General features: G+C 39.1%; 3 protein-coding genes across 8 annotated transcripts; 1 reads left to right on the forward strand and 2 right to left on the reverse strand.

Annotated features, from left to right (window-relative positions):
• The first annotated feature begins 87 nt into the window (after positions 1-87).
• LOC116428191 (uncharacterized) lies at positions 88-2317 on the forward strand. 2 transcript variants are annotated; one of them, XM_031979511.2, is made up of 7 exons: positions 88-518; positions 653-865; positions 925-1106; positions 1178-1370; positions 1442-1610; positions 1684-1869; positions 2037-2317. In XM_031979511.2, the coding sequence occupies exons 1-6, from the start codon at positions 273-275 to the stop codon at positions 1818-1820; spliced, it is 1140 nt and encodes a 379-aa protein (XP_031835371.1). In that variant the 5' UTR covers positions 88-272; the 3' UTR covers positions 1821-1869; positions 2037-2317. The 2 variants fall into 2 exon arrangements, with proteins under 2 accessions (XP_031835371.1, XP_031835372.1); XM_031979512.2 differs by having other exon boundaries at positions 2040-2317.
• Positions 1604-5531, reverse strand: LOC116428193 (uncharacterized). Of its 2 annotated transcripts, none has more exons than XM_076367349.1 (5): positions 3850-5531; positions 2619-2833; positions 2484-2556; positions 2319-2405; positions 1604-2230 (listed from the first exon to the last, which is right to left on the reverse strand). In XM_076367349.1, the coding sequence occupies exons 1-5, from the start codon at positions 4071-4073 to the stop codon at positions 2020-2022; spliced, it is 810 nt and encodes a 269-aa protein (XP_076223464.1). In that variant the 5' UTR covers positions 4074-5531; the 3' UTR covers positions 1604-2019. The 2 variants fall into 2 exon arrangements, with proteins under 2 accessions (XP_076223464.1, XP_031835378.1); XM_031979518.2 differs by having other exon boundaries at positions 1604-2206; positions 3850-5528.
• Positions 5532-5639: 108 nt separating this feature from the next.
• On the reverse strand, positions 5640-15699 carry LOC116428192 (uncharacterized). Of its 4 annotated transcripts, none has more exons than XM_031979513.2 (6): positions 15371-15699; positions 14181-14387; positions 12242-12420; positions 11153-11311; positions 9803-10157; positions 5640-8059 (listed from the first exon to the last, which is right to left on the reverse strand). In XM_031979513.2, the coding sequence occupies exons 2-6, from the start codon at positions 14374-14376 to the stop codon at positions 7899-7901; spliced, it is 1050 nt and encodes a 349-aa protein (XP_031835373.1). In that variant the 5' UTR covers positions 14377-14387; positions 15371-15699; the 3' UTR covers positions 5640-7898. The 4 variants fall into 4 exon arrangements, with proteins under 4 accessions (XP_031835373.1, XP_031835376.1, XP_076223462.1 ...); XM_031979516.2 differs by having other exon boundaries at positions 15349-15699; XM_076367347.1 differs by lacking the exon at positions 15371-15699 and adding an exon at positions 15033-15313 and having other exon boundaries at positions 12242-12417.
• Between the last annotated feature and the right edge of the window lie 6 nt (positions 15700-15705).

Here is a 15705-nt window from a genome sequence, read left to right on the forward strand (position 1 = left end):
TATTTTATTATAAGTAATACATTTTGTATTCATTTGTGTCAGAGATAACAGAGAATCACTAGGGAATTTTTTAAACGAAACAATATGTAAACTTGAAACTGAACGCTGAGGACAAATTAAGATCAGCTGACTGATAGACACGCGGTTTGTCGTGCGTGGTTTCTAAAACGTGTGACGGCTCTTGTGAAACGTCATTGTTGAAACGTGTGCCCTATCGGTCGATTACATTGTTTTCTATTGTTTTTATAGTTCTGTTCATTTTAGAAATAAAAATGGAATTAGATGTTTCTACGAAACCAAACGCTGTGGAGGTTATAAGGGAGGCTTTGCGGGAATTAACTTACACGGAAAGAAAGGAACACCGTATGAAAATATTAAATAAGAATCGCGTGTCTTTAGGTAACATCATACTGGATTCGTCTTTCACGCCGGAATTTGTTGTTGACAAGGCGAAAGCGCTTAAAAAGAAGCCGTTACCGATCGAGGAATATAGACAATTGCAAAATGCTCTTATCCAGGTTATTGTTTTATTTATTTACTGTCTGTTTATATTTACTTAACTTACATATATTTATATATATATATTTTATGATTTTTTGCACTTTCCTTGATTCTTCGTGTGGCGATTTCAATGTAATTATTCTTGTATCAGAGCGAAGAAAATGTGACATCATTCTTGAAGGTGGACAATATAATATTTGCCCTAGTACGTGATGTTTCCAGTAATAATCCAGCTTTACAGTTATCTGCTATCAGTTGCTGTTGTAACATAGCGCTTGGAAATGCAAAAGCTTGTACAACATTGACTAAAAGTATCGCGCCGTATCTTATTACAGAATTAGAGAGTCTAAACTATCCTTTATTGGTGAGTTATAGAGTGTTATATATGAAAAGACAATATAATTAATGTTGTTCTCTTCGTAGGAAGTTTCTATATGGACAGTGGGAAATTTGGTAGCAGAATGCAGCAAGGCTTTTGAAATTTTTCATGCTCAGGATTGTTTAAAATATATTGTGTCGTTAATGCATAGTTGTGATAATACTATCTTATCCTCTGTAGCGTATACGGCTATGCATTATGTACATATTGGCTTTCCCCATATTCTGTAAGAACTACTTATTTTCGCATTGCATTATTTAAGACTAGAAATGTTGTTAATGGTAAAATTACTTTCAGCGAAAGTGAAATGATTGAACTTGTTAAAATGAGTACAGAAAAAAGTCTCACCTTTGAGGATCCTTATCTTATTTGGCTACTAGCTTTATTATCTTCTCATCCTGCCTGTAACACGTATTTATATAATACAGTGCCTTTGATAGTAGACTACTTATACAAGAACACTACAAATAATATCACAGCTATAACAGAGGCATGCGCCTTTAGATCAATGTTTTTCTAAATTCAATTGTACTATATATAATATATTTCATTTTATTTTAGATTACAGCATGTATAAGGATATTAGCCAATACTGTTAGCGAAAAGTCCGGACAATTAGCGAAGTTTCTTTTGAAAAATCCAAAGTATCCCAACTCAGATTCCGAGATTTTAAACAAATTACTCTCATGCCAACACCTACACGTTAGGAAAGAAACTTTATGGTTAATAGGTAATTATAAACAATTTATTATTAAATTAGACAATGAACGTCAACGTTTTAACAAGAATAAATAATTTTTCAGGTAACCTTTACAATCATAACTGTTTGGATATTAAAAAACTTATACAAGATATTATACCCCATTTATCATATTTAAAACAAGCGATTACTTCCATAACGCAAGATACTATACCAATGAATACACACATAAGTGTTTGAGCAAGTTTATCATGCTTTACAACATATTCACTACAGTATTTACATATACGTATGTATATTATTGACTAATTATAAACGTTAAAACACCCTCCTTATTTTCTAGACCACAAGGCTTGCATTTTCATACAAAAATATTTAAATTATCACTGTACAGTACAAACTACGTTCGCCCATGACTCAGAGACCCAACACAGTCGTTTCAATAATTCATTTTAGCAGGAATAAATTGTCGCCGTATTCCTATGGAAGAATGGTCGTCCCTTGAAATGTCTTCTATACAGGGCACCCTCACTAGATTGAAATAAATGTGGCCCATGATGTTCGCTGTCGGATGTTTGCTCGCTTTCAAACAGCGGTACAGTGCCTCGTCGCAGACACAGTGGGATCTACAAAACAGGAAGAAGATTGATCTATATTATAATAGATTAACCACGGTGTATCGAAGATACGCGATTCACATGTACAACCAGCGAAGTAAATAAATTATATTTTTCATACTTGGTATACAAGGAGTAATTAGTGAGATTGTATCGTGTCTGTTGTGCACGCACTTTAACAGGACAAAGATCATGGCTGCGACAGCATCTGAAACAACCGACGTTTAACCTTGATAAGAGAGTGTCTATCTTTTGGTACGGTACGAGCAATTATAACCGTTCAAACCTGTCAATTTCTACATCTTGACCCAAGTCGTGGTAACTTTCTGCGATGTCCCCTGTGCCACACCATTTTGTTCCTGCAATAATAACGCATGTTTGATGATTCACATTTAAAAATCACGTATTTTCAGAAATTCACCTGGAAGAATGCCTGAAAGAAGGGACAAGGAGCTGCTCATCACCCGTGTGCCCCTGCTCAAAGCGTTGCTCATCGTGGACGACAAGACGTCATGTTGTATTTTATCCAACAGCTCGCATTGCTGCATAAGCTTCGTTATCTCACGGAAAGACACTTGCTGAGGTATCGTCGTCGCGGACAGGTTTCTCAAAATTTCATTAGCCTCGTCTTGCTCGCTGAAACAATTCCACTTTCTCTGAATTCCGCGCGACGCGGTAACTTCTTATTCAACGTACCGTCTCGACTACGTACTCGCACTTAGTTCTTTGCAACCACTTTATGCAAATGAGCGTGCGAATAACTGAATATAATCTACAGTCCCTGGTCAAACTACAGTGCTATTGATGAGCTTTTAAAAGATCAACTAATGTATCCTACCTGACGCTTCTCTCTAGTTGTCTCTATTCATTTTTAATAATTCATGGATAATATTCAATAATTAATGGAAAGAAATATGATACTAAGTCATTATGATTATTACACGTTCATCTAGCTGAATGTCACTGTATCGAGTAGCATTATTTCTAACAGAAATGTTTGCAATTATCGTTTCATCGAGTGAACTATAATAATTAGATTTTAGATGGCACTCAACGTGTTAACGCTAATGAACAAACTATCACCTTTCTAATTTCTAATATTATAATTAACACGTTCGCCACCAGCGCTTATTTCAGTAACGGTCTCAATTATAATATTCTCTTCAATCCAATAAATCTAAGCAAAATATTAAAAAAATGAAACTGAAACGAGTCAATAAGTTCCTAAACATACTATCATAGTTTATAACTTCTAATAATTGATCTACAGAATTGATTTCATTTTCATTATGTAAAATATGAGATTACAGTCAAAAATGTGACGCTGGTAGCAAACGTTAAACAAAAACATTGAAGCCTATGGTAATTCTTTGATCAAGGACTGTAGATCATTCTCCACAAAGAATAAATATATCTTAACAAATATATCTCGCAAGTGGCTATCAAAATAGACAGCGCGCCAATAAGAGACTCACTAGACTTCGATCAAGTTGCAAAGAATCTATATCTTAACAAATATATCTCGCAAGTGGCCACCAAAATAGACAGTGCGCCAACAATAGACTCACTAGACTTCGATCAAGTTGTAAAGAATAAGTATATCTCGCATAAAGTAGTTATCAAAATAGACAACGCACAAGCAATAGACTCACTAGACTTCGATCAAGTTGCAATTATTCAGCTCGTTGTTGTTCCCGATCTCGACGACCGCGATCGTCTGCTCGTGATAGTATACGGCCGTTATTTCGCTGTGGACCTGCGGCCTGGTCCTCTGCGTCACTCCGATCAGCCCTTTGAACACGCTCTTGAAGAAGGTCGGCTGCTGCCCGCTGCTGTTCAGCAGCAGCAGCACCATCAGTACGCTCCAGAGGCACATCTCGAGACCTCCCGGGCCACGCTACGCGCAAACGGACAGAGACTCGATCGCTTACCGATCGCGTGGTCGTTTTATTCGCATTCTTGTGATTCCCCCGCCGGAAATCGTTAGATCATCCTCGGCGAAGGGACACGGGAATTACGCGAATACGTCGCATCGTATATTCCGTTTGCGGTTTTCTCTAGTGTTCTAACTTATTCATAGGATCATTACGATCAATGCTCGCGCCGCGACAAAAACGTGATTGCCGACCGTCCGCCCCGGGCACCGCTTATCGTCCATAGTCTAAAACCGTGCGCCGTGTACTTGAAGCTAACGATCTGCACGGGGTGCCGAGGAACCAACGAGACTCTAGGTGCAATGATTGTTCAACCTACGTCTCGCTGAGTTGATTAAGGATCTTTAGTCTGAATGCATAAAGAATCGTGTACACGGAGAAACTTTCCTGCACTGGCTAACGATCCTCGAGCGACGTTGAATCTATTAACACGTTCACTGCCAAATAAGCCAAAACCTCCAATGAAAATAATTTTCATACTGAAATAGAAACTAAACGGTCGAAATTCTTCGTAACGATTGTCTACTGTTCTTTCTATATTTAATACATCTAACGTTCAGTTCGTTCGATACACCGAGAAAATTTTTAAGTTGGAGAAAATGCTGTCAATTCGGACGACATGGCGGTTAAAGTGTTAACAGCGTATTTCAAATGTATATGACAACGAATGTGATGGAACTACGACAGTATTAACTATCCAGTAGTACGACAGTTTAACCAATCCTTGGTGAGACTATAGAATTACGTAGATCAAACCAGGATGTTTCCAAAGAATGACGTAGACTATTCACCCGGAGAACAAATGAAATCACGTTAACAAGCTCGCGTATCTACTATTGCACCGATGATGTAAAAGCGGAACTGAGTTAGAGAAAGGTTTATTCATAACATTGACCGAGGCGTTGCCGTGGTACCTTTCGTCGACCGGGACCAAACCATGGTCCAGCGTTCACCACTTCACTGTAGTCACCTCGGTGCGAGCACCTTTGCAAGGAAACGCGCGGTCCTTCAAAGGTGCGGGAAATGCAGGGTTGCACGGGAACTGTCACATGTCACCTGTTAATCCTCTAGTTCTGATCTATCCGTTCAACTCGGTGAACTCGAGGTCGGGCTCCGTTCTCCAGGGTGAACCTCATCCGAGCTAGTTTCTTTGATCCTCTGATCATCGATTGATTCGCACGTTTGGTAGCTGTATTAACTAGTCGAGAGAATTGTAGCTGTATTAACCAGTCGAGAGAATTGTAGCGCGAACACAATTAGGAGAACGAACCGGAGACGCGACTTTACCCGGACGCGAGCCGCGAGCGTATCGGTGTTCCTGTGAATGTTGCGGCTTGCGCATCTATAATGGACGCGCAAGCGTGCCTGGAACTCGACCGTCGCCGGGCACCGATCGAATCAGGATGTGGCATGGCCTGCCAAGTTTCAGAAGGCCCCCCGGAGGAACGGCCGGCCGGGACGCGGTGGGACGAGCCGGAGGGAACGACTCGTTCCAGCCCCTCTCTTCTGTTCCAGCCATTTTTTAAGCCATTTTGTCCCTGTGCGTTTACTCGCTCGGGCACGATATCCGCGAGGAAACTGTTTACCGGTGACGATTGTTTTGATGCTGGTACCATTATGGTATTGCTGTTGCACTCGTGCGAGTGGGTGGATTTATTGCTAGGCAGAGTTGGATTGGATTCAATACTGGGACTAACAGATGGGTCCAATGAACCATTCCTGATTTCTTTTTTAAATGAAATGATAAATTATTCAATTACCGAGGAAATTGTTGTAATAGGTGAAGAGAATTGTAATTAGTTGAGATCTGAGTAGTGCACTTTTAGCGTTTCTATGGAAAAATTAGGAAAAGGCAACTGCTAGACAGGTCTAAATGAGCCATTCATGGTTTCTTTTACAATTATTGGAAAGGCATAGATACTTGTTTGAGAAATTCTTAATTCTTAGTACTATCTTAGTAATATCTAATTCCTAATTAGTAATATCTTAGTAATACTAATTCCTAGTAATATCTAAATTGATATATAAACCAATTACCAATTAAAGTCAGTTTAAGTACTCTAGTTTTAGTGTTAAATTTCTCCACAGAATCTCTGAGTACACTATCAAGATTTCAATTGATTTACCATTCAATTTTATTGCTAAGTGAATTCATTAATTATTCAGTAAATCTCCCTGCTACCTTTTCAACAATTGTAGACAATTTTAGAAATGGCTCATCCTAATCCATTCAGTGATGTACTAACATTAAATGAATATTTATCAATATTCCTCAAAAACATCAGTACACCATTCGTTTTCCATAAGAGGAATGTTTTCAACAAATTGCTCGCAGGACAAAATGGGTTAAGCTTATCAAGCATCGCAACAACTTGGCAGGGTACACCTGCTCGCTGGACTCCCACCTCCTTCGTCGCCCCTCTCCTGTCCCCCGTGGCTCCCACCATGGTTTATCCTGACGTTACAAGGTATTTGGCAGAGACGATGTACGCGAGCTACGTGTACCGGGGGGACCTACATTCAGGGAGACTAGGACAAAGAAAGTAGGACGAAAAGTAAAGAATTATGCGGATAGTGCGCGGCGATCTACTCGAGCATCTTCGATGATCCCGCGGATCCGAAAGAGAAACCTAGCGGCGAGTTTCGTACACTTTAAACCCCTTGCCTTGCGACACCGTGTCAGACTCATGGGGAAGATTTCTAATATAAACACTATTTAACATAGTGTTTCCCAACCTTTTTTGTGCCATTTTGTGCCTGAACTATTAAAGAATAACAAGATCACGTAGAATTATAACTATTCTAACGGTTAACCCTTTGCACTCCAGAGGCGCCTCTAAGTCACCAAATGATTCGACACAGCAAAACTGTAAACTTTGATATTTAATATTAAACTTTGTACAATGCATCAATGTACGAAATATTGAAAGAGAACAATTTCGAGATTTCTTAATTCAATCTGAGAAAATGTCATCTGCATCTCATTAGAAAATATTGAATATTTCTGGTGGAAAACTTCTGGAGTGCAAAGAGTTAACTTGATTCCTTTCAAAAATGGACTTAAGCTATGTTCAGAATATTATTCATTGATCTTCAGACGAGCAAGCTTTCTGCCAATGTTCAGCACTCAAAGTAACCCTTTGCACTCGAGAGGTGACTCTCAGTCACCACTTGATTTGATACAACAAAACTATGAGGTTGAGTGTTTACCATTTTAAATCAAACCTTGTATTGCTACGTGAAATATTTCAATAAAATAGCTTTGCCTAATTTATCTATGAATGTTACATTAGTTTCAAACAATGTCTTTATCTCATCAGAAAATGTTCAAATATTTTACTGAAAAGCTTTCGAGTGCAAAGGGTTAAAGCACCGAGAAGACACCAAATTGATTACGTTTGAATTTCTACAGGAAGCTCGTTAATAAACTAATATAGACATAATGCAACCGTGTCTGAATTGTTCTTATTAATATATACCTTATATAGTATTAATTAATTATATTCTAGAAAACGAGAATAACGCAACACGGTTAATTTATTGTCCAGAATTTGCCATCGTACAAAGGCAATAATTCTCGCTCGTTGTTTTTGTCGAGTGTGTTTCCATTCGACGATACGCTTCAAAATTTTATCTGCCGGAGTTGCTCGTCAAACGTCCATGAACAATTGATAACCGCGAATTTGCGTAATCCGTCGTTTGCATACGCCGATAAACGTGCAGCGAGTGGCCCAGCGAGTGGCGCAGCGAACGGTGTCCGACGTCCGTTAAGACTGGCCCGACTTTAAGGGTTGCTGCTCGTTCGTCGACGGCGTCGTCTTCGTCGCGGCGTTCACCGGATACTGGTTTCCGATCCGAGTCGTGCTCAGCGTGATGCTAATAGGCGTAGCATTCGAAAGTTGCTGCCGAACCGGGCACTGACGGTAGCCTGGAACGAGAAATTCGTGGACGTTAACACTAGAAATAGCAGATGGATTAACATCATTCATTCCTTGATTCTTTTGTGATTACTGAAAAAATGAATCTTTGAAAAATGATCAAATAAGCTGATTACGTTCGCTAGTCACATATTTGTGACAATCTTATATTTTACATGACATTAATTAAATAACAATATCTAAGATTAATTTCAAGTTATAAGCTACGGAATAATCTTAGATATTGTTGTTCAAAGTTATAAGCTATGGTATAATCTTAGATATTGTCGTTTAAAGTTATAACCTACGGCATAATCTTAGTTATTATTGTTTAAAGTTTCAAGCTACATAATCTTAGATATTGTTATTTAAAGTTACAAGCTACGCCATTATATTCAGGAACTCAATAACTTGTTCCAGTTTCATTTTCTCAATATTCTGTTTAGATTGATTAGATTGAAGAAAATATTATAATTGAGGCCATCACTGAAATAAGCGCAGCTAACGGACGTGTCAATTAATGCCTAAACTAAAATATAAGCCAAATGTTAAATCTACACTTTTAGCTTTTACAAAGACAGTTTAGAAATCGATATAAAAAATCTGGCCTCATCGCGCATTATTAATATGCAAGCTCGTTAAATCTTCAGAGAACCATCAACGACGACTTTCATTTTCCTGGCGCGACTGTGTTTACCGTGGACATTACAAACGGCTTATTCTTCGTCTTCGTTACAAAATTAGTTGCGACCCATTAGCTGGCTGATTACTCGACTAAATAGTTCTTCCATATTTGAATATAGAACATAATTCTTCGAGTACAATGAATAGTTAAGCTCAAGTACCGTAACATGAAGGCCAACGAACGCGTTCGACGTTTGAGCCGCTCGTTAGCGAAGTCGACCAGCTGTTGGAATTTTTTTTTAATTTTATCGCCGAAGCAATTAAATGACTCTTCTTACATACGGAATAAATTTCTTTGTTGTTCGGTCTGGTGCCGCGAAACAAATTCTTTCGATGAAAACAGGAATAGTAATGACTATTTCGATATTATATTGTTCTACGAGCTAATTTAGAACAGTGCGTTGATAGGAGACGTTAACCGGACGACGTCGAGTGTGCCAGAGAAAACAGAAGCCTCCAGGTGAACGGACACGGGAATAGAAAACCATGGAAAGACATGGCAAATAGAAATGACGAGTTAACTCGTCCTCCCGATTTAGAAAATGATCGTTCGTGAGCACTTGCTCTAGATCAAACGAGATAGCTACGGAGAACCTCGCTTATCCGAGTCTATGGTATAGAAACTCCTAATAGGACCTCTATTATCCGAACTGCGTATTAAACCTCTGCTAGCAGTGTTTGCTTCAGTGACGATCCTCTCAATTGTAATATTTTCTTGAAGCCAGCAAATCCTCTTAATTGTAATATTTTCTTCAAGCCAACAAATCCTCTCAATTGTAATATTTTCTTCAAGCCAACAAATCCTCTAAACAAAATATTGAAAAAATTCAACTGAAACAAGTCATTGAGTTTCTAAATATAATACCATTATATTTACTACATATATTCTACTATATATATTCTATTATATATATATATTCTACTATATATATTCTATTATATATATATATTCTACTATATATATTCTATTATATATATATATTCTACTATATATATTCTATTATATATATATATTCTACTATATATATTCTACTGTAAATCTAGAAACTAGATTCGCAACAATGCTTCACCAGCGTGATGAGGGCCGGAACAATGGCAGCAAATGGGGTTGTTCCGAGGTCTGGGGCAGAACTCGACGCTGTGCGGTTCTCCGCAGCGAACGCAACGCGGCAGGTGCCTGCAGTTGGCGGCCATGTGCCAGAAGCCCTGGCAACGGTAGCACTGGAGGACCCCGTCCCCTCCGGTCTGGAAGTTCGCCACCTCCAGGAGGTTGTTCACCATCCCGGGTCCCGGTTGCAGCGGGCCACCGCCGCCGCTTCCGGTTCCTCCGCGCCACCAGCGTTCGGGGATCGCGTTGAACCGCGCCGCGCCGAAGAAGTCCAATCCTTGACGTAAGAGCAGCTCGTAATGGCCAGCGTCCAGCACCTGAGGAGCATATTCAAACGATGTAGACAATGCCGACCACCGATCGTTGATCCTTCTGACAAAGGAAAGGATCATCGCGCTGGATAGCGTGTTGCATATTTATCGACGCTCTCGGTTTGTCCCGGTGCGTTCACTTGTTCACGACGTTCGCGGTGGAACGGTTTTTAACACGTTCCGCGAAGGATCATTTTTTGAGACTTTCCCTTCTTTGGTTTGGTCGTATGGAGTACGACCCACATTTTTACAATCGATTAAAATTAACACGTTGAGTGCCGATTTTGCTATACTTTCCGCCCAGAAAGTTCCTTTCAATGTTTCACGTATCGATGCAGTGGTAATGGTTAATGATAGATGTCAAAGTTTATAATTTTGTTAAATCACCTAATTTAACTTTTTAAGTGTGGTACTCTCGAGTGCGAAGGGTTGAATTTGTTCATAGTCTCTAAGAGTACAGTATCAAGATTTCAATTTATCATTCGATTCGCGTGTTGCTAAGTCAATTTAGTTGATATCTTATTACTTACTACATTAAGTATGCATTTATAAAGTACTTAGTAGCATCAAAGAACTCTCTGCACAAAGGAAATACTTAATAAGTTCATCTGCGTATAAGACGTCATTGGGAATTTTGGAATAAATACTCCACGTGCATGGTACGTCTTTGCAGCGCAAGAGGTTAATAATATACGCCGTCTAATATGATGTTCAACTGTCAGCCACGTCAGCGTCAAAGCGTTAAGCTAAACGTGTCGGGCTGTACTATAATTATAAAACAATTAAGCGGGTTCACGTAACCTATACCTATCGCCGCTGCCTTAGGCGACTGTTCCGCAATGAATGACTCTAGCTATCTTTAATATTGAGTTTACTGAACGTCAGTTTAAAGCGTGTCGGTTTTTATAAAAATCATTTATCTAAGAATAATGGAACCAACTCTGACGCAGCTAATGAAAATTAGTCGGTACGCAACGTGTTAAGAGATTGAGGAGTATAACCTCAACGCGGACGTATTGACGCCAACGCTCAACGCTTCCCGCCGCGATGGCTTGCTTCGACAGGGCAGAGTTGATGTCCTGAAGCGGGATCGCCCAAGGAACATCACGCAACAGCAACGCTTGCCTGTAGCGGGAATCCTTCGCCGAGAACCGAGCCACCTAATGGACAAACGGAAAACTTGATACACTGATCTCCACATGAATTCATCAGCCGCTCGAGCGGACGACATTATACAGAGGGAAAAGAAAAGAGAAAGGCAATATCTCGGCTATTAGGAATTCTTTGAATATTGCGCGATCCGACGCGATTGTCTTCGACCTTGCTCCTTTCTAAATCGTTCCCATGAGGGAAAATCGATTAGAAGATGAAGATACGCTGGAAAGTTAGTCGGTTGTTCAGTTAACACTGGAACTACCAGATGAGTCAGAATGACGTTTCTGATCTCTGTTACAGTTATTGAAAAGGTGCAGATATTTCTATGAAAAATGATTAATTAATTCAGTAATAGCAAAACTGAAATGCAACTCAAGTGAAATCCCAATAAACGCACGCTTATGGTTTTTATCAAGAAATTTGTAAAAGCTGTTTAATAATAGAACTACCATGGGTCAAAATGGCCAATTCCTAATTTCTTTTATAATTACTGCAAAGGTACACTTCTTTAAGAAACGATTAAAGAAGCTGATGTAGCAATAGCTGAACTGAAATATAAATTAATTGAAATCTTAATAAATTCATGCTTATAGCTTTCATAAAGATTTCAACCTACCTTTGCAGTAATTTTTTATAATTATGAAAGCTATAAGCATGAATTTATTAAGATTTCAATTAATTTATATTTCAGTTCAGGTGTTGTTACATCTACTTTAATATAAAAGTAAAAATAAATTTAATACAAACATTTCTATATGAAAACTATAAGCATGAATTTATTAAGAAATGTTTAGACAGTCGAAGTGCTCGGTAGTTCTAGTGTTAACAAGACAATCAAGGCCACAGGCGCAACAAAAAGGCGACGCATAAATTGATCAAGGGAAACGACTTCTTTCGTTGCTCCTATTGCCTAGATTTCGGTGCGGCGAGGATACTTGTACTGGTCCCTGGAACACACGCGCCAAGTCTCCCCGCTGCAGGATTTTCTCGGCGTCAGCTTCGCGGGCGAACGCAGCGATCAGGCCGCAAGGAGTTTCGGACACGTGCCACGCCGCCAAAGGAGCCGACGTGCGGATCACATCTTCCAGGTTCGAACGCAGCAATTCTCCGCCTGCTCCAATCATACATAGAATGTTTCATTTGATACAGCAATGCTGAGAACGTTGATATAGTTGGTGATATTAACACTAGAACTACAGATGGTTTTGTAATCTATCAGCAACTGCAATTTTTATGGTATTTATAGTGAAAATAAAATGCTGTAACATACCTTGGATCTTTTAATAAAAATCTAATAATTAATAATAGAAAATCTAACAATTTTCGTTGGTGACATTAACACTAGAAGTACAGATGGTTTTGTAATCTATCGGCAACTGTAAGCGGTCATTTCGATGACGTTCGGTGGTTCCAGTATTAACAAGCATACAGTGTTCTCCAGGTTCACAATTAGTTTGCCACGTGTTACGTATTAAATGAATGTTCCAGAAAATGTTGCCAAGCGCTAACGCAACGAGCACCGATTACAACAGTCTGTTAAACTCGTTCGAGCAGTTTGCACGTTTTTTTTAAATTCTGTTGACCGAGCAATTGCGAAACGACCGAGTTCCATTAAATTGCAATACAGGGTGGACTACCTAACGCGCTGGAATATTCGAATGTCCGCCGCGAAACTATGCAACCGTTGGCTGTAGGAGATGCTATAAATTAACACGTCGACTGGCACGGTGGTCACCGGTGACCCGAGCTTCTAAATCACTTGGAAACGATTGCAATACAAACAGTGATATCGAGTCGTTAATTATTATTTCTAACTTCCAGTGGCAGTCGACGTGTTAACCCTTTGCACTCCGAAGAATTTCGCTAGATGTATTTAACATTTTCCAACTAGACAAAGACGATGTTTTTTTAACCCATTTGCATCATAAGGAAAAGTGGAAAATTGGCCTTCACAAATGTTTCAATTGCATCAAAATGGAAATGGGTCGAAATGTATAAAAAATGAAGAACCTACATAGCCACACGGCGATTGTTGCACTCATGACATGTATCTCTCCTTTTTTTTATGATATACAAATTACACAACAGTGGCGCGCATATGTGCGCTTATGATGCAAATGGGTTAAAGGAACTCGAAGAGAAATCACAAGTGAATTGAGAAACAAAGCTTTTTTATCCTAATGTGACTCTCGGTCGCCGCTTGATTTCAAGGAGTAAAACTATCAAATCTGATATTTTGAGTTTATTTTTATTTAGTGAAATATTAGAATGAAATAGCTTTGTTTCTCAATGTACTTATGATTTCCCTCTGACATAGTTTCAAAGAACATCGCCTATTATACATTATAAAAAGTATATAATATTTCTAGTGAATTTATATATATAAAAAATGTTGAATATTTCTAGTGAGAAACTTCCTCGTGCAAAGTGTTAACACGGTGACTGCCACGGTGGTCACCGGTGACCGCATCTCCGAGATGACTTGGAAACAATTGTCTCATAAGTTAACTGACGTCGAATAAAAATATTCAATACCGTGAATAAGTAGATAACACGATAATAATTATTCCTATTTATCTATGAAATGAAAGAATATAACGAAATTAAATTAAAGTTTCCAAATAATCGTCGTTTAATTGAGTGAACCATAGTGATTCAATTTGGTCACCGGTGACCCACGTCAGTCAACGTGTTAATGTACAGTCAGGACTTATTCGGACTATACCACTCTGTGCATAACCTACAGCCAGTCGGAGAGGTTTTCTCCCAGCGGTACGAACGAGATTGAATTGCGTAATTCGTGTTACGTCTGAAAAGAGAAAAGCATGACAATCGTTCGCGCGATGAAAAGAATCGTGGAATTCATTCGAGCACCTTGGGATCCTTGCACTTGCGGGCCAACGGCACGCGATACGTAGAGGGAACACGTAAATTCTTCTTGGCCTGTAGCACGTGCCCGATCGGCGCAGAGATCAGGCTCGTCCGGTAGCGTGACGCCAGCTTCCAATGTCGCATCGTTTTCCTCCTTCTGAGGGGACTCCTCCTCCATCCTATGCACCTCGTGCACCATCCAACCAGTCTCTGATAAAAAGCACATTCCCATTTTTCCTTGGCCAATTGGTAATATCGATTTCTCGGTATCCCCGTGATTCTCGTTTTTTACAATAACGTGTCAGGCTCGTGGAGATTTCAAATGGAATAGAGCAATTATAAATGTTACTTCTATTGGATTTTAATTAGACATTATTCTGTCAATTATTATACTCTGGAGAGAAGATTGATGTAAAATATGCTTATTTTTTTTTTTTCTTAATAAATTATTAATGAGAGTAGTTGTATCAGTTGAGAAATAAATTATAGGGCAAGAGGTTAACACTAGAATTTCTTTCATTTTTTCTTTTGTGATCAGTGAGAAAGCGAATGCCTCTTTGAAAAATGACTAAAAACTGATTACGTTCGCTAGTCACTTATTTGTGACAATCTTATATTTTACATGACGCATATGAAATTCATCTTAGATATTGTTATTTAAAGTTATGAGCTACGGCATTATATTTAGGAACTCAATAACTTGTTCCAGTTCCATTTTTTCGATATTCTTTTAGACTTCTTAAGAAGTCTAAAGATCTTGATAAACTCACGCTTCCAACTTTGATAAAAACATTAAAAAAAACAGTTTAAGTGTTCAGTGCTAATATTAAACAAGAACGGTTTCGAAATCAATACCTGATGATTTACTCTCGGTAGAAATATTTAATCTCAATGAAATATGCAAACAGACAACTTTACCGGCAGACTCCCGCATTTCTACGTCGATAAGACGTACAATTTGAAAGCGAGATGTGAGGTTAATATCGTTTTAGAAATTGTCGGGTCATAAGTGCTCGAAGTTGCGAAAACCGAATGAACATTTCGAGAGAATTTTTGGTCATCCTGTCCCTCGACGCTGACGACCGTTGAACGATATATCATCCGATTTCTAGCATAGCGGAAACCAGAAGTTTATACGCCGGTTTCGCAATCGATGCGGTATGAGACGCACCGATTTCTCTTTGCTCGATTACCGTTTCCCAGCCGCTTTGTTTCGAGCCAGCGTATCCGAGCGACGATCAATCGCCTCAGCCGTTCCTCGCGTTCGTCGTTTCACAGGAGAAAGAACTCAGGACCGACGAAGACATGGCCCAGACATCGGGCAGCTTCTTTTACGATCGCAACAATGCCGTTGTTCTCTCTGTTTTTTTCAAAATCGAAAATCTGTCGCCGCCGGAACTGCCTGTCCGCCGATATCAAACGAAATCGATTTTTAACGGTGTTCTCGTTACTCCGATGCACCAGGAATAATAGAACAATTTGATCTTTTAAATAAATCTAAATATTTTGTGGGAAAATTGAATTTACG

The sequence above is a fragment of the Nomia melanderi genome, chromosome 4 (assembly GCF_051020985.1).
Source record: "Nomia melanderi isolate GNS246 chromosome 4, iyNomMela1, whole genome shotgun sequence".
NCBI classification, from domain to species: Eukaryota; Metazoa; Arthropoda; class Insecta; order Hymenoptera; family Halictidae; genus Nomia; species Nomia melanderi.

What these genes read in the sequence shown, in the direction of transcription:
- LOC116428191 (XM_031979511.2), top strand. Translation starts at nt 273, where the DNA reads ATGGAATTAGATGTTTCTACGAAACCAAACGCTGTGGAGGTTATAAGG. An exon ending in TGCAAAATGCTCTTATCCAG is followed by an intron (nt 519 to 652) that starts GTTATTGTTTTA and finishes TTCTTGTATCAG; the next exon opens with AGCGAAGAAAATGTGACATC. An exon ending in ATATCACAGCTATAACAGAG is followed by an intron (nt 1,371 to 1,441) that starts GCATGCGCCTTT and finishes ATTTTATTTTAG; the next exon opens with ATTACAGCATGTATAAGGAT.
- LOC116428193 (XM_076367349.1), bottom strand. Translation starts at nt 4,073, where the DNA reads ATGTGCCTCTGGAGCGTACTGATGGTGCTGCTGCTGCTGAACAGCAGC. An exon ending in TGCAACTTGATCGAAGTCTA is followed by an intron (nt 2,834 to 3,849) that starts GTGAGTCTATTG and finishes GAATTGTTTCAG; the next exon opens with CGAGCAAGACGAGGCTAATG. An exon ending in AATTACTCCTTGTATACCAA is followed by an intron (nt 2,231 to 2,318) that starts GTATGAAAAATA and finishes ATTATAATATAG; the next exon opens with ATCAATCTTCTTCCTGTTTT.
- LOC116428192 (XM_031979514.2), bottom strand. Translation starts at nt 15,111, where the DNA reads ATGCGGGAGTCTGCCGGTAAAGTTGTCTGTTTGCATATTTCATTGAGA. An exon ending in TACCGAGAGTAAATCATCAG is followed by an intron (nt 14,388 to 15,032) that starts GTATTGATTTCG and finishes GCTTTTTATCAG; the next exon opens with AGACTGGTTGGATGGTGCAC. An exon ending in TGTTCCAGGGACCAGTACAA is followed by an intron (nt 11,312 to 12,241) that starts GTATCCTCGCCG and finishes TTTGTCCATTAG; the next exon opens with GTGGCTCGGTTCTCGGCGAA.